Source organism: Vidua macroura, chromosome Z (genome assembly GCF_024509145.1).
Source record: "Vidua macroura isolate BioBank_ID:100142 chromosome Z, ASM2450914v1, whole genome shotgun sequence".
NCBI lineage: Eukaryota > Metazoa > Chordata > Aves > Passeriformes > Viduidae > Vidua > Vidua macroura.
In genome coordinates, this window is record NC_071611.1 from 16614537 (window position 1) to 16632981 (window position 18445).

Genomic DNA, 18445 nt, shown 5'->3' on the forward strand with positions numbered 1-18445 from the left:
GTTCAGAGAAGGTAAGAGACATGGGGCAGACTATTCCTTACACATGATGAGTAACTAAATACTATGTAATTGGTTATACAGTCTGACTAGAAGAGCCTTATTTCACACAGTGGCATGCACAGATATCTGGAATTAAAACAGTTGACCTAACTTTAGCATGTGATTTACAAGCTGATAGCTTACACCATGTATTTGTCACTGCTCGAATCACCTAAGATGCATCTCTCCTGAACATTTATGAGGATTCACTATGTTTATGCACATTGAGTAATTGCATGAATAGACTGGCATAAAAGAGACAACTGATCTGAAATAACAAAGCCATTTTGCTTGTTCCAGAGCTACAGCTTTCACACTTGGTACCTCTAAACAAGCAGTTATAAATGTAGCTAGATATTCCATTTTGGTGGTCCAGGTTGATGTCTTTGGAAGTTCAACCTCTAATTTTATAAATTCTTCATTTTGATGAGTAAAGCAACTTTACAACCTCAGGTTAATTTTCTATGTGGTTTTGTGAATCAAATTTACTTTCTTCAGTAATACAGAAATCTGCTTTTTTAGATAAAACTCCCTATTTCATTTTACTTTTAGGAAAGGAATGGTGAAAAGAAGGCAAAGTTAAAAACAACTTTAGCATATTTTTGTACAGTGGTTACTAAAGCTTTTTCTTCCTCTGTTTTAAATAAGATACAGGGTCCTTTATGGAGTGCTAATTCACAGTCTGGATTCAGACATTGATGTCTAAGCAGTAACATATAAGTTAAAATCCTTCCCATCAGTTTACTATAGCTGGAGTACAGAGGTATTCCCTTGCAGCTACTTACAACCTTTCTACAGAAATAATCTAGAGAGTGGAGTAATGAGGTATGTCACCTTCAGTTTAGTTGTATTGGCCCCACTGCAGCACCTCACAGAGATTCTGCAGGTGGTGATGGTCAATATTTATTTCCATGGATACCTAGAATTTTTATGTAAGCATATTGAGACCACTAGGATTTGATCTTTTGAGCCAACCATCAAGTAGGTAAAAGATTATAACTTTGGATTGTTTTGGAGTATTCAAAGAAAAGAGCTCTAAGGGATTCTAATTTGGTAAAATTCAAAGATGTATGTATTAAGAGAACTAGATAAAAGTATTAGCTTCATTTTTTGGTTCTGTCACTAAGCTTACTAGGCTTATTTTTGAAATCTGCCTAGCTGAATTTGTTGCTAGGATTTTAGTTATGTTTTAACTTGACTTAACATATAATTTCAAAGAAATGCAGAACAGTTCTATTCCAAGTGCATTACTAGTGCTCCTTAGGATACTGGTTTTTAGAAATTAGGTAAACTGTCTTAGGTTAACTAGATTGACTTCAGTGGCTGGCTTTGAAGTCTATCTCATTTTTCTGCAGTTCAGTCTAACAAAATACCCTACAGACCTTAAGTGTAAGATTAGACAATTCTAGACAAATGCTCCAAGAAAACTTATCTTCTATAATTTACTTGAGAACTTAAAAGTGGTGACTCACTGCCAGGTGTAAAATTGCTGTTTCCAGATGCCACTTTCTAAAGCAGTCGTAAGAGAGAGCAGCAGAAGTCCTGGGCTAGAAAGCATCTTGAGGCAATTATGCAAATTTCTGTCTGGGCTCATATAATACAGTAATGGAAGACACCATACTGCACCACACTGCAAACAAACAAATGTCATTAAATGCTATTATTCCCAAAAAAGCTGATTGATTGATTGATTGATTGATTGATTGATTTTTAACAGCTTTTCATTATTACATTTGGAAAATATTTATCAAGCAGAAGCGATGTGAACCCACACTGCAGAAAGGGTGTTGAAATCCCTTTACATTTTTACTTGCTTTTGTTTGACAACTTGCTTTTCTCATGTTAGGAGAAGAGAATGGGCAGTCCAGTTCATTGATTGTTTCTGGCTACTTTAACATGGAAGCTTCAATTAGGGCAAGAACTGCTTGAGCTGCAGAGAGTCAGCTTTCTGATTCTGGTTGTGGACTTCACAGTCTAACAGATGATTCAAGTTAGTAGCCATCTTTTGTTAACAGGGATGCTCTATGTCAAATACCTAGAGCTTTTTATAGATTCTGCTCCTCCTTTGACTGTCATGATGCCCTTTATGTCAAAGGAAAGCACTGGGAGGCTCACCAGGCACTTAGTGAGCCATCACCTCTTGCATGAATTACTCAGAAGCCTGGTTTTCAACAACATATGTTCCCAAACAAGGCAAGGAAGTTGTCAGGCTCAATCACTGGTGAACCTAGTTCGCTGAGGAAGAGAGACTTAAAAAAAAAAACTCCAGAAAACATTTCTCCATATCAAGTAGACATTTTTAATGTATCCTTCCTGAAACAAAATATTTTAAGACTTTTAGCTTACCTGAAGCAAGCTTGAATACATGATCATTGATGGCGTCAGGAGGATGGACGAATTCTTATGTCCTGCCATGGGGTTTGGGAGAACTAACAAATACTCCATTGAATTATCAAAAAAGCAGTGATCTGTCTAATGATTAATCATTTTATAATTCTGATAAAAACAGTATAATGGATTGTGCCCCAAATATTTTGAATAAGAAGGTATGCTAGAAGGCTTTTTTTTTTTTTTCACTTTACAGAATCATAATGAATTCATGGTTTTAAAGTAATTAAACCATGTAATTGCAAAAGATAATTTTTACTACTAAAATCTTCAGAAATATTTGTAGTGTATAAGACATGGAACCTTCATCTCTTTCTGATCCTAAGGGAACTAACATGCAACAGTTGCTATGATTTAAGAACAAATCTATCTTTACAGAAACCATGTATTTTCTTTTAAATATCATTGTTGAGTGTGTCCATAAATGCAGCATTCGCTCCCAGTGCAAAGAAACACCAGTTTTTAAGTGTTGCCTCAAAGGCAGATGGCATAAAATGCCTGAATACTCAATGTTTCTGCAAGGGAAAAATGATACTTTAAAATACTTTCCCATGCAGTGAATGATACCAAAGCTAAATAGCAAAGACCATATTCAAAACTTCAAAGTTCAAAGAAGGGTTCTTTTTGCCAACGGTAAAAGAGTTTAATTTTCCATCCTAGTTTGGACAAAATTGCCATTCAATACTGTAAACAGCAACACAACTGAATTTTTCACTGCCATAGTTTAAGACACTATTGAAAGATGTGGTTTTTTATTATTACTCCAGGATATAATCTAGGAAATAGAAGTATTTAGTGTCACCAGAATGTCAAACAATTGTTTACATTCCTGTTTTTGAAATTCTCCTGAATATTTCTGCTAGAATATGACTTGACTGGCAAGTTAAACTGAGAAACAATTAGCATGGCTAATCATGTGTGGAAAAAAATAATTTTAAAAATCCATTTCATGGTGTATGCCCCAATTTGTATTGGCAAATAATTAAATTATTTCACACTTCTGTTTCCTTAATGCATATGGAAAATGTGTTTCATTATTCTTTTCCTTTTTTATATAATTATCTTTTACTAATTGAATATGTGGTGCAAGTTATCAACTAGCTGTTTTTATGCATTCATTTAGCTTCATCTCATTCTTTTTCAAATAAATGAGAAGTGTTTCATTCAACATGAAATTTTGAAAAGTGATAGTCTTCAGACCTTTATCAGGTAGAAAGTACAATGTACTCAGTTTCATCAATTATACATTCTCATTTCTTTCAATATTAAAAATTAAAAAATGGATTTCCTATCTTCAGAAAATCAAAGTTCCAAATAATACATTTTTTGAACTTCTAATCAAGTTCCAGTTTACACATTTATCCATCTATCACAGAGTTTACTTCTACAACTATACCCACTGATCCTTAGGACTCAACTACCCTAAACTGCTTTTTTTTGGAGACAATAAAAGCCTTTCCCAGCTTGTCCTTTTTGCTTGCTTGCAAATTTTGCTGTGAGATGGATTTTTTTCCCGTGAAGGTCCCTCAAAATACTCACATATAAATTGTGGATTTGCTAATTTTTGTGCGTTTGTATGTGAAATTCATGAATATGCATAACATATAACCATATATACATACACATTAAGCCAACATTTTCTGAGATGCATTTACTTTTAAAATTACATTTTAGAACACAGATCTTGTATTTTCTTTTTGTTTCCTTTTTTTTTTATTCCTTTCAAAGTTCTTTTTGTGATAGTTTTCTTCAATAGAGCATAAAACTTCAATAGAACATAAAGTTTCTTTACTAGAACAAAGATGTTTTTGTTGTCTGATTATCTTTTCTTTGAGTTAATAGTCAGAGCTGTAGCAGTACATTTTTGACAAGGAGTTTGGTTTTCATTATTCTTGTATTTATTATGGAACATAGAGGATTTGCTCTGTCATCAGCGTTTGTTCATGGCTGCTTGCCTTCCACTTAACCTTCAAAGTTAGTTAACCCAAAAGGCGTGTCCAAAAAATTACAGTTGATGTGTGTCCAAAAACTGTCTTTCGCTGAATGGGAGAGATTGTTCCGTAGAACAGTTGTGATGTAATTTTTTTTTTTTTTTCTGTGTATTACATAGCACTAAAAAGTCTTTGAGATGGAGAAAATAATTTAAGATCCATTCAGAGTCTCATTTTCCTTCATGGCAGGGTAGTGTGTGCCATGTTGGTTGCCCTTAATCAGAGCTAAATGGTAATTTGTAGGGAATGGTAAACTGAAACACGTTTTTTCATTTCCTTGCCTAGTCTCTTCCTGCAAAATACGAAGGTTATTCTTTTTAGGCTTTTTGTGGAACAGTTCCTGAGTTTCTTGTTGCCCTTAGTCTTCTATCTTCACTCTCTCAAACTGGTTCCCGTGCAGGGAATTTGCCTCCCTGGGTAATTTGTATGATGTGAACATTGTGATCTGCAGCCCAGCTGCTGTGCCAGGCCCAAAATGACACCAGTTCCTGCCCAAGAAACTGACAAGAGCAAAAGGCGCTTGCACATTGCAGTGTGAATTTACTCTGATTTACTTGATCAGTAGGATGCCTTGAGTGGTTCAAAAATCTATCACAACAAAATTCATAGGATCAAACATGTGTGATGCTCTACTGTCTTTCCACTCCCTGTGTGCTGCATCTGACACTTCTTTTTGTTCTTTTTCCCATTCATGCAGTCACCTAATGCTGGAGACAAGGATGACCAAACATTGACGGTAGGCAGCAATTATGCATCTGAGTATTTGTTTCTCAGGAGGGTGGTGAGGCAAGCCTTACATTAGTTTGCCACGCATCAACATTTTTCTAAATTGCTGGGATTTCTTTCTCTTCCTATACTGCTATAGAGTTTAAATAATTTATTTCCAAACATAAAGCAGTGAATTAATCTTCTTTATTGGTTTCTATAATTTATCACTTTATATGCGTATGACACCAAAGATTAATCCACGTATTATTGCCAAATATTATTTTCTTTCTAATTGGATTTTAGGGTCTTTCTAGTCAGTAGTCTGTTGGGTCTCACTATCCTTTTTATTGAAACAAACAGCTACAAAACAGTGTTACTCTGTGAGATATATACAGTGCATTGATTATTGTACTAGACAATTGCATGGGGAACAGAATCTCAGAGTATGTTTTGTATTTATTTACAAGCATGCAAAAGATGCTTGTACATTAGATTCATTACTGTAGATGTCTGTACTGCCTTACCACACTTTCAATCTCTTTTTGCCATGAGACTTTAGCCAAAGCGAGGAGCATATTTCTGACTGAGTGCCATTGAAAAAGAGTACTACTGTCTGCCCTTTTTCTCCATAGTTTTGATCATACACATATTAACGATGTACTGAAGTAATAAAAATTGTAACTTACTTCAGGGATTCAAGCAAAAGGTTCTACAAATAAAGAAATTATTAGTTCTTCCTGATGCAAGTATAAGGTTTTCATTTTCTTAGCATTTTATGAGTTTTCACAAAGAAGGATTCTTTTTGCCATGTTTTTTTCCTGAGTCTGGGAGACTAATGGCTGTTCTGACAATCCATCCCCTCCAAAGAAATTGTCTATAGTTAATGGCAATGGGTGATAAAGTTTGTAGCTTAACATACCCTGCTATAGGCAATAGTTCAAAATGTTTCATTGTGCAGTGAGCTGTGAGATTAATTCATATTGTTTCAGACATCATTCCACACAAACACCAAAAATACCCTAAATTCTTCACTGTATTTTTTACCCTAGACCAAGCCACGTCTCCAGCGGGGAGGAAGCTCCGCATCTCTCCACAACAGTCTAATGAGGAACAGCATCTTCCAGCTCATGATTCACACACTTGACCCACTTGCCGAAGGTATGCCTATTAATTTCTTTTTTTTTTTTTTTTGCTTTCCTGATACAAAAGTAAACAAATGCTTTATTTTTCTTTTCCTTCATGAAACTGTTTTTTTTCATTTCTCTTGCTTTCATCAGTCTTTTCTGAATGTGTCTGGATTTTCTAAGAGAACTCTTAACTTTTATAGTGTGATATACATACTCCCACCAAGACTTTCAACTTAGGAAATGTATTCATTACAGTGAAACTAAAACAGGTCACTTGGTCGATGCATAAGTACTGATTCTCTTCTCTTCTGGCTCCAGCAGCAACGTAAAAGCTACACAAACTGTATCATCCTGTACTTTCATAAAGATTTTTGTTTGGTTTCCTCTCTGGTTTTGATTTTATTTTTAAAAAATGTCACAATGGTGGATAATTTGTCATGTGCACTGTAGAAAAGAATGAGATTCTGTTTATTTGACTTCAGGTTGTTTAATGCTGACATTAATAAAAATGCAGCCAAGGTACCTCTGCGTTACATGTATGTAAACAGTTTATTTGCTTTATTGAAGTGTGGCGTTTCTTTGACAAATTAGCAAGAAGACCACTGCTTTGATCTGAGAAGCTTGCAGGAAAACCATATTGGCTTTGTAACTGTGGGGTGATCTGACTCTCAGATTCTAGTAGAAGAACCAAAAAATTCAAGCCCATGTGTTATTCAATGTCTGTGTGTCAGTAGAACTTCTCTTGCTGTAGTAATAATTGACTTGAGAAATAGCACTTGTGAAGGACTAAGGATGTTCTAAAGAGAGCTAAAATATTACTGGCTGACTTTTCAAACTTCAGTGACCAAAAACTGTATATAGCACTTCACATGAGCATACATGACAAATTGAAGAGTACAAGAAAGCTAGAATTGTTGACTGGAGCACAATTTAAACCTAATGTAAATTGAGAAAAATATCATTTCTCAGGTATTTTTCCATTGCTCAAGCTTATTTCACTTGTTTCCCATACATAACTTGTTCAGTGTTCAGACCTGCCTATTTTTCTGCTGTAGTAAGCTTGCACTGTGTAGTGTGATTCAGAGGCTTCCCCCTTCACGACAGTGAAGGGCAAAAGAGCTTTGAAATCTTGTCACGATCTGCTTGTTGGGAGGTGTCGTGATGGTTCTTTTCACTGATCCCAAAAGTGCAAAAAGGCAAACAACAAGGGACTATCAGTTAATCACAACAAATGCACCTTTATCAGGGGCCAAAACATTAAATGCGATAGTGGGGTCAGAAAGGAGATAAAAAAGAATAGAGAGAGAGAGAAGAGGGGTTTGGGAGTAGCTACCAACACAGGTGAGATCCTCACTGGTCCTGATGATGGGGATCCGTCTTGTCGTGTTGGGGGAGTCTCTGAAGTTCTGGTCAACTCAGGGGTTCAGTTGTAGTCCACAGAGGAAAGAGGGGGGAACATGCAGGACAATGAGAGTCTATTGAAGTTGCTGCAGGGGAACAGGTGAGTCCACTGAAACCACCAACGCAGGACGAACACAATGAAGAATAAGTCCATTGGAATCACTGAAGAAGAACAGGTCATGTCATTAGTGGTTTTCCCCACTCCCTGTGGTAGGGGTCTCAGTCTCAGTCTCAGTCCTTTAGGAGGAGGGTTTTTGATCTCCGTCCGTCAGTCACAGGGGTAACGAGGCAGATGAGGGGTCTTCAGTGAGACACCACTAGAGTCACCCCAAAAGTTCATTTGGCTTAAAAGAGGAGAGTGGGTGAATATGCAGCAGGCCATTCCTTGCTGGGTCCATGCCAGGTCCTTGCCAACTCCTTGCCAAGTTCTTGCCAGGCCTTGTTCGGAACAGGTAACATAACGGTACAGCAGTCGCACCTGCACTGCCGCTCCCTCCAAGCTGGAACTGTAGTGGGGGGAAGGGATTTGTCCTCGTGGCAATTGAAAGACAAAAGGAGAATGAGGGGGGATTCAGATGGCCTCTTACAAATCTGAAATTTATCTTGAGAGAAACAAAAGCCCTACACTTCTGACCAGCAGGTATTACTTATAATTAAGTTTGTCAAGTAACTCAATTCTGTTTTCATTATGTCAGTGAAAAGATTGATACAATTGAAACGATTGATTTTGGATTGATAGAGATGTTTGCAATGCGTAAATCTTACTTAAAGTAATCCAGTAACATTTTCTTCAGGGTTTTTTTCCATGTAGTACTTCACTGTTTGCAGATTTTTTCCGTTCCAACATCTTACATTTGTCCTGGAAGTAATATGCTTTAAAAAAACTGGAATAGAAATATATTGCTGCCTTCAAGTAAGTGCAAGGCAGCAGCCATTTCATTACCTGGATGTTTCATTAAAACTAGCACATTGAGTTAAATTTACAAAGGGGGAAAAATCTACCTACATTTAAAGTAAACCCTGTATTTTAATGCAAAACTTCCATGAAGAAATGGCCAAAAAACTGCTGGAAAATAGCTTATGTATGTGCAGATATTTAAGTTGGTATATATAAAGAAGCCAGTATTTCAAGCTTTTGCTGACTTTACAGAATTCAAATTTTAGTTCATGAGAGCATGAAAGTGCAATTCATTCAATCACTTGTTTTTGCATTTGGAACTCTGGTTTTAGCTTTTTATAAGCAGACTTATGACTGTAGGAAAAATCTGAGAAAAATGCATCCATGTTTCTGTCATGCATTATTAACCTTTTCTGAGGCACCACCTCATTTATACACAGACTTGGCTTTCAAGATCTTTTGCACAGCAGGCAGTTTGAAGGGCAAACATGAGGAGTACTGGATCTCTCCACCGAACACACTCATGTTGTTTTTGGAGATTTTAAGCTTTTGAATATCTGTATTAATTATTTAATATTCATTCTGCAAACTTCCATGAAAGAAAAATTTCATTTTATGTAAATACTGTGTCAGGTTGAGGCAGGTAATACTAGTTAATACATTTGCATGTTGTTGTATTTTAATCTTACATGCACTTAAAATCTATGTGTGAAAATGGTTGTGCGTACCTACTATATACAATATTAATTATCTACTTGGATCTGTATGAATTTTACTGACCAAATTCTCCCCATCATTTTGTGTTTTAATCTGAGTATAATGACATTGAAGAAACAAATCAGTGCATCATCTTTATTTTAAGAGTCTTTTACCATGCCAGCTAAGTAATTTTTAAACTGATAACATTTAATTGTTACAAATTGAAAGAAATAGTATTTATTAAAAGTGTCTGAGAAATCAGTCCTTTGCTCTATAAACCCATTATATGGGGAGATGTAGAAATGTAAAGGAGTACCTGGTGCCTTCTTTGACCCATGTGGCTCTCTCCAATTTACATGTCCTTTCCTCTACCAAAAAAAACTCAACAGTTTTGACTTTTGTGTAAGCAAAGAAAATCAGCTCTGCTGCACTCATGTAATGAATGATGATGGACCTGCTGCATGACCTGTGAGGCTAAAGGGTTTCTTCCAAATCATTTGATGCAAGTATGGATCAGACTCAAAGAAATAGCAGAAAGATGTTATAAAATTTTTTCATTCTTACTTTAGTCAGCTTAAATTTCCTCAGTATTTCTGTCAGATGATGACTTAGATCAATAGGTCAAAAACATTGCATCATTTGCTGAATTTGTTGGATGTGCAGAAAAAGAACAATTTATGAAAGCATTAAAAAGTGCCACTCTCAAATAAAAAAAAAAGTTTGAAAGGTGTCTATCAAAGCTAACATATACACAGGGACTCTGGCAGCCCCTGCACTTGGGCATACTCCTTACATCTTCCTCCTCCTTGTTGCATTTCCTTTCTCTGCATTTTTCTAGCATTTACTTCTTGGCCTTTCTCATACTGGATCTCTCTCACCTGCACCCACCTTCTTTCAGTCTTCTTCCATAAGATGTCTTCTTCACGACCTGCTGTCTTTCTGGACTGCTGGCTCCATTAGTCAGATCACTTCCAGATCAGACACCAGCAACACTGCAGCTGCCACAGCCAAGTGATCTATGTTTTCGGTGGCTGGAAAAGCGCGGCTAAAGTCTGTGAGCTCTGTGCTTGATTCTTGAGGGCTTCTAGACCTAATATTGCCTCTAGAAGTTACATTTCTAATTTTTGCACTGTTGCTGAGAGATCCAGCTTTTCTTTCTCTTTAAATCAGTAATAAAATTCACTGTTGCATTCCCTTGGACAATTGCAAGGAAAAGGGGGGCATCAGAAGGCACATTGCACTGTCATTTGGAGTTGTGTGGATTTTGCAAGGGTGACAGAGAAGAAGTCCCATCTGCATCCTCTTTGTAGCAAAAGCTGTATAGAGTGCATAAACAGGCCATGTGACTGTTAAAGATCAGCTTGACCTACACACCATTATTACTGCATTAACATTCAATGTATTTATAGAAAACCAGCTCATCAAATTTACTTCTGAATAATTCATTTGTGAAGTCAGAACCAACCTCTACTGCAATTGAAAGCATATTAAAAATGCACTTGATTGCAAGTAGGATAACATGAAATGAGAGAGTAAGGTTTACCTTGCAAGTAGGATAACATGAAATGAGAGAGTAAGATTTACCTTCCAAAAATGTGGATAAACAGAGCAGTCCCAATATACTATTACACACTTGTGAACCTGTCCTTCCTTTTCCCTTTTCACATTAATGTGGCTTTGTATGGTTTGTGACTGTCTTGTAAAAGCTAACTTGCAAGCTCTCCAGAATCAGTAGGCTCGCAAGGTGTTCAGCCCATCTCTGACAGATGAGTAATATCTGAGATCAGTGGGAGCTGCTGGATATTTGGCTCTTTATATTCACGCAGGTGTGCAGTCATGCTGTGGATTTAACAGTCTAGACAAGGAAGGCTTCTCCCCTTCAAAATCTTGGTCTCAGCATAAAGCTTCTAAGAAGATAAGAGTTCAGCCACTCTAGCAGGTGAATGTGTAGGATGTTTGTTAATGAGACGTGAACTTTACATTGCAGCTGAGACATCATCATTCATTAAAAATATAAATATCTGTATGACATTAGGTATTTGTTTGCTTTTATCTTATTACAGAAATAATGACCTTGATAGACATAATTTCTTGAAGATTAAGATTAATGACTGCGTATGTTTCTGGCTATCATCAACTCTCAGCCAGTCATTAATCCCCAGGAAATCCTATGCCATATTTGCTTCTGCTTAAGTGCTAGTCTTGCAATCCAGCTGGTCTGTTCATAACAACATTACCTGTATGAATAAGGATGGCATCATCTGACCTGCTGTGTTGTTCAGGCCCCAATCCAAAATCCAAGCAACCTGAACATAAATCATGACAGTCACTGATCATTTGTAGCTGTTTTCTTCTGAGTCCTGTACCTCAGATACCTTTGTCCTAGTTTTGAAAGGGATATTCCTGGGTCATGAAAGTGTAGGTTTTACAAAGATCTCTTTAAATTTTTTAATAGGTGACTGTTTTTTTTTTTTTTTTTTTGCAGAGGGAGCAGGGCAAGAATAAGATGGCAAGTATTTTTTATGAAAGTGTGCCATGAATAGTCATCCTACCTTCTCCCTATAAGCTGTAGGTTGCTGTAAAGATGATTCCTTCAGAAGTGTGGAGGGAGCATTTTCTCTCTGGAGGCTTTTACAGGTACTCTGTTGAACAGGGAGGATACCAGCACTGAAGTGAAGATTTAGAGCACCAGTGCAATCTGAGGCTACATTGTTTTTCTTGCACAGCTTTATCAAGATATAGGAAGAATGAGATCTTCATTATCATAGCACCCCTTTTCTGCCTGCTGATAAGGTGCCACAGGCCAGCAAAACATCTCCCACAAGTGAGAATTTAGCTAGTTGCTGACTTTCTTGCTCTGTGTGACAAGGCTATAACTCATATGCAAATGACATCCTCTGCATGAAAATGGGTGTGATATAAATCTCTGTGATGTCTTAGTCCCCAGTGAGAAGTAGGTATCTTTGGCAATTTTCTCCTATTCCCATCTCTAGTCCTATTTCCAAAATGGAAAACTACAGGACGTACTTCTGCAGAAAATGAATTGTTTATCTTATAAGCTGTACCTTTTTTTTTTTTTAAGATATAAATATGGTGCATGCTATTGGTGAGAGAAGTAACCTTCTGTTACATAAAGCTGAGCTTACAATTTTGACACTTCCTTCACTGAACACAGAAAAATACAGTACTGTCACTGTTCTGACAAAAAAAAAAAAAAAAAAAAGAAAACCTGCATTCATACTTCTCAGGAAAATAAAGAACAATACTCAAAGTTTTTGACATAGTAGTGAATTATTTATAATGGCTTGGTAGATACTGTTGTGTTCCTACATATTGGTCTTAAGAATTTTCCAACTTTTCCATTCAACACGAACTGTTCTGCTTCATTTGCTCCTGCTGCTTGGGTACTTTCTTAGATGTCATGGAAACTGTCAGCTTACCCAAAAGGCATTTGGCAGAGGTTGGGTAGCCTTTGCCTGGACAGTTACTCAGCAACCTCCCAGCTTTTGTCTCATTTTGCAAAAAACTCATGTTCTTACTCTTCCCATGGCCTAGGTGAGATGCATCATCATGCCTGTGCTCACTGCCATTAGTGCCATTGGAAACCTTGTTTGCCTGAAGCTGTTTATTTGCTATATTCTCAGAGAAGTAAGGCCAGGCAGCTCAGCTTACACCAACTCATGGGTAATGCTCAGCTCCTGCATGGCTGAAGTAGCCTGAGCACTTCCACTTTTCTCATCTTCAGAATAGGGATCTCAGATCCATGAATATGGATCTCAGAAATCTTTTTCAACCTTTGATTCTGTTATGTGGCAGGACTTGGGTGCACTTCACAGAAGTGCAGAATCAGAGAATCACAGAATGAACTAGGTTGGAAAAGACCTTTGAGATCATAGAGTCCAACCTATGACCTCCTCATCAACTAAACCATGGCACCAAGTGCCACTTCCAGTCTTTTTTTAAATATCTCCATGGACAGACAGTGACTCCACCACCTCCCTGGGCAGATGATTCCAGTGCACAATCACTCTTTCAGTGGAGAATTTTTTCCTGACGTCTAACCTAATCTTCTCCTGGTGCAGCTTAAGACTGTGACCTCTCATTCTGTCAGTTGCTGCCTGGAGAAAGAGACCAACCCCCACCTGACTACAGCCACCTTTCAGGAAGTTGTAGAGAGTGATAAGTTCTCCTTTTCTCCAGGCTGAACAACCCCAGCTCTCTCAACTGTTCTTTATAGGGCTTGTGTTCCAAGCCCCTCACCAGCCTCGTTGCCCTTCTCTGGACATGCTCAAGTGTCTCAATGTCCTTCCCAAACTGAGGGGCCCAGAACTGGACACAGCACTCAAGGTGTGGCCTCACCACTTCTTAGCACCATGCCAGAGAAGAAAGAAATACATATTCAGAACTATATAGGCACAAAAGTATTTAATTTAACATGAAGAAATATGCAAATCTAGACAAAATCTATGAAAGTAATTTTGTATGTTATTAACTGTCTCTGCTTTAAATCCATCATTCTTGAGCATGCTTTAGGATGCCCATAGGCCTTCAAAGAAGCTGAACATCCTTCTTCTTGCACCCTTGTTCTTACTCAGCTTGTCCTTGGTTCCTCTTCTGTCCCACCAAGGTAAAACAGTCCTCTGAGCACAGTGCTCAGACCGTTCTTGCTCTCCTCTCAGCTGCAGATTGAAATGTTTGCAAGGGATTTCTGCCAGAGAAGATGGGGGCTCCCTGCCAGGCTTGCATACATATTAGTAGCTATTAATTATAATACAGTGTTTTCTCTTTAATTCCTTCCCATGTTATTATGTCTGATATGATGGTGGGAAACCAATGAAAAGGACAATTAGGCTAACCTTCAAAGTGTAGTGTCATGCAGATACTCATCTGTAGTATCAGGCAGATACTCATACTCTTTTTATGTATCTAGCTTTCACAAAAGTGATGTGGCTTTTCTCATTTAGGTTGAAAGGGACTTTTTGCATTACAGAATCCAGCTAGTCCTATTCCCTGCTCAAGCAGGATCAGCTTCAGCAGGTTGACTATGACAGCTTCCAGTCATGATTTTAAAATGTTCATAAATGGAGATTCCACAGTCTGTTTGGGAGACACATTTCAGTGTTTGCTCATCATCCTAATAAGTGTCTGGATGGAATTTGCTGGTTTTCAGTTGGTCTCCATTGACTCCCTATCAGTGGGCACTTCTGAAGGAAGTGTTGTTCTTGTTCTTTCTGTCCCATCAGGTGCTTATACATAGGGATAAGATCTCCCTGAACCTTCTTTCCTCCAGGCTGAACAGTCCTAGCTCTCAGCCTCTCCTCTGATCAGAAGTGTTCCAGTGCCCTCATAATCTTTGTGGCCCCAATGCTGGACTGGTTCTGGTATGTCTACAACTGTCCTGTACTGGTGAGCCTGGGACTAGTCCCAGCACCCACTTATGTCTCCTGAGCACTAGTGGAAACAAAATATCACCTCCTTGACCTGGTGGCAGTGCTCTCCCTAGTGGAGCACCTGAAGGGTGCTGTTGGTCACCTTTGCTGCAGTGGCACTTCTCTTGCTTTTGGTGGCATGACTCTCCACACAGTCATTTGCAAGAAGAAGTTTTGAAACAGCTAAATGAAACAGGTGAAGGAGTGAGGCGCATCATTCTCCAGCAAGGTCTTCTTTCACATTTCACTGTGTTTCAACTACAGTAGAGACCACCAAAATTGTGTACCTAATTTAAATACCTGAGGTTCTATGATAATGTAGATGAAATGAGTGTTTTAAAAGTATCTCCAACATCAAACCCCATAATACCAGAGTAAGCAACAACATAGGTAGAGTAGAAACCCATATGGGTTACATGCAGCTAAGGACACTGTGTATTTAAATAGGCAGAGACAGTATTTTAGATAGCCTAGTTCATATCTGTCAGAAAGAGAAAGACAGAAATTATATAGCTGTTTCCCCCAGTATTACTTAGGACTTCAAAGCCAAGAATGGATAGCAGTTGTATTTACAAACTTCCATGTAACACACAGAAGATATAAATGTCACTGTAACAGCTGTGGAACCTGAGCTGTCTATAAAAATGTGTGATTTTGGCATAGAGAAAAGTGATGTCTTGGGCTAGTGAAGAGAATTTTATTATGAGGTTTTGGTTACACTGATTTTTTGTATGTCAATCATAAATATATAGTGACAATCAAAGAAGTAGACATTCAAAGTCTAAATTATTTTACTGACTGGATGTATTTAGCTTACATACAGTAACTATTTCATTCTTGTCATACTTTCGGGATGTAGGTCTTGCTTTTTCTAGGTAACAGAGGCTGTACTTCCATAACTATAAGGTGAGTGGGCTTGCAACTTTTATCCTACCCACAGATATTAAAAACTCATTGTGTTTCTGTTATACATAACTTCGTGGGCAATGAAAGCCTTGCAGATTTCTCTCAGAAAGGGCAGTTCAGTGGGAAAATTCAGCTCTTTGTTAATGCTCTCCAACTCTGTAGCAGTAAGTGTCAGATCTGCTTATCTTCAGAGGTTCCCAAAACTCAGAGAGAAGGCACAACTCGTTGTGTTAGTTTCATTGAGAGGATTTCTACTTACATAAAATTAAAGCATAGGTTTCCCTTTAAAATCCCTATTGATCTTTGTAGGTGGAAAAAGTTAAATAACGTAACTTGTCTGATGCCTCTTTAATTTCGTGTTAAATCTGAAATGTAATCATTGTGTTTGTTTTGCTGTCATTTTCCACAACAATTTACTTCTGCGTGGCCTGTTTTGTTGTTTTAACTATAATCTACTCAAGCTGTACACTGCAGGCAGAATTCTTGTTTCTCTTCTTCATAATTTTTTCCAGTGTTGCCCTGTTCTTCAGACAGTGTATTCTTGGGGTTCCCTACAGAGAAGGCAAGGAAGACATGAATATTTAAATACAAGCATGATCCCAGCACAGAGTACAGCTGTCCTGACTATGTATTTATATGCTTAATGGCTTTAGCTTCATTTTAAGCTTTTTCCTAACTCAGTATTTCTTTGTTAAAAACATGAACAACAAAGATCATAAGCAATGTATAAACCTGTACAGGTCAGGGAATAGTAGTGTCTGTGAGGGGCTTTCCATTGAAGCTGAAAAGTGGGAGATTTCCTTTAGTACAGTTTGCACATGACAGATGACTTCATCACCACAGGTTGGATTTTGTGACTGGCTAGTGAAAGGAAGGCATGCTGTCTTCGTTATTCTCCTTAGATGTGGTGGAAGGCAAAATAGCTGAAATTTATTAATTTGGAGTTGTAGGTTTCCAGACCCTACAGTGTCTGGCCCAACAGACACTCAAGGAAATCCTGATCCCACTAGAATCAGTTGCTGAACTCCCAATATCATCAGCAGAATGAGGCTTTCACTTCTACACCTTGAAATTCCTATTTTCATGAATATTTGAAAATCGTTTAAGGGTAAATACCTTCTTTAATGTCACCAGGAATTGTATTTGATCCAGGCCAAGTCAATTCTGTTGTATTGGTTGTCTTTTGGTGTTACTACATTATAGAGAATGCTTGGCACTTGTCTTCAAGAGTTGATGGCAGATGGAAAAAGGTATCTTATGACAGAAGAAGAAACAAAACTCTCAGGAACAAGCAATTTCATGCTTTTCTTTAATTTAAGTGCAATAAAAGGACCTAAAAATATCAAAATCTGTGTCTGACATGCAATAGGAATTTAATTTACTTTCTACTCCATTGCATATATCATTGACTATCCCCTTAAAAACATTTGCTCTTCAGCCCATATCAATTAAAACTCCAACAAATTTCCATTTATTACCACAAGGAGATTTGTTAGATGGTATGGACTAAAACCAGTGGATTTTCACTCTTCATTTTAAATGAAATGTTGCAGTAAGAGCAAAGTAATAGGTAGATCTAACTTTTGGATGTTGTCACTATCTTAAGCTGCCCAGAACTCTGCTGATATGATTGTAAAAATTTTTAGTTATGTTTCTATTCACACTCCAACTTGATAAAATTGCAATAAACCAATTATATAAAAGCAGACAACTCTAATGAAATTATTTTTAGGGCAAAACCACGTAAAATAAAAAAAGCAGGGCAAGGACACACGGGGAGAGAGAACAGGAATAGAAGGCTTGCAATTTAAAGAGATGAAAGGTGGCCACATGTTACTAGAGCTCAGGTGCACAAAGTAATAAATTATTTAGTTACTCTCAATGTACTGCCCAATAGCCAAGTACCTGAAAGACTTAATTTGTATTATTTTCTGTATTTGTTTAGGACCGTTAATGAAGCAGTACTGGTAGTAGTATAAGCAAAAAATACACAATTCTGAAATTCAGTGCAATTTTTAACTGCATTACTTATATCCAAAAGGGATCTTCTTGTATTTTCCACAGAAACAGCTTAGTGGAAAAGCCTCCATTTTTGAAGGACTGCCAGCTGGAAAGCTCACAAGTGAAAATGTAGGGTACAGTATCTGATTATCCAGATGTAGTGGGAAAATAAGTATTTTGCTTTTTAAAAGAATATTTGTTTTCTCTCTTCTGCATTCTGCAATGATACTACATACTCCCACAGCAGTCCCAGTCTATCCCGGATGGGATGTAATTAATCAGTAAGAAAGCTAAGAGATTTAGAAAGTTTGTAAGTGACAGGAGTCAGAAGATGAGATTCACTGAAAAAAAATTATTTCAAATAATTCTTTCTTTTTGAAATTCACAATTCCTGGTAGCCTTCAGTTGATGGGATTTTTGTGTGTTTTTCCTCTAATAGTGTAAGTAAAAGGCATTTTCTTTTGTTAAAGATCTCTTAGAGGTTAGGACTCTAATTTTAAAACTGTAATGTTAATCTTCACTAGGTCTTTCACAAGTTCTTAACATCAAGAGATCTTTGTTTCTAATCTAACATCATTGCTGAAACTAAATCCAACTTTGATTCCAGTTTAGTTTGGATAGTCACTACAACTTATCTAGAGGAGTTTTAAAGTGGCCTTCTTTTTCTGTTTCTGGATGAGACTGATCATCTAATTAAATTTTCTCAAAACCTTGATGTCTAGCAGAAAAAACAGTAAAGACATCCTTGTGCTCCTTGATATTATCACATTAATTTCTCTAATTCTTTGGACCAATTTTTTGGTCTTCTTTTTAAAAAATGCAAATAAAAAAAGCCTTGACACCTTCATGACTGTAGAA

General features: G+C 37.3%; 1 protein-coding gene across 6 annotated transcripts in view; it reads left to right on the forward strand.

Moving 5' to 3' along the window:
• Positions 1-18445, forward strand: part of SLC24A2 (solute carrier family 24 member 2) — a 135861-nt gene that overhangs the window by 48876 nt on the left and 68540 nt on the right. For all 6 annotated transcript variants that reach the window (XM_054004222.1, XM_054004217.1, XM_054004219.1 and 3 more), the window contains exons 3-4: positions 5116-5154; positions 6176-6284. In XM_054004222.1, coding sequence (XP_053860197.1) covers positions 5116-5154; positions 6176-6284 — 148 coding nt within the window. The remainder of the gene's footprint in view (positions 1-5115; positions 5155-6175; positions 6285-18445) is intronic.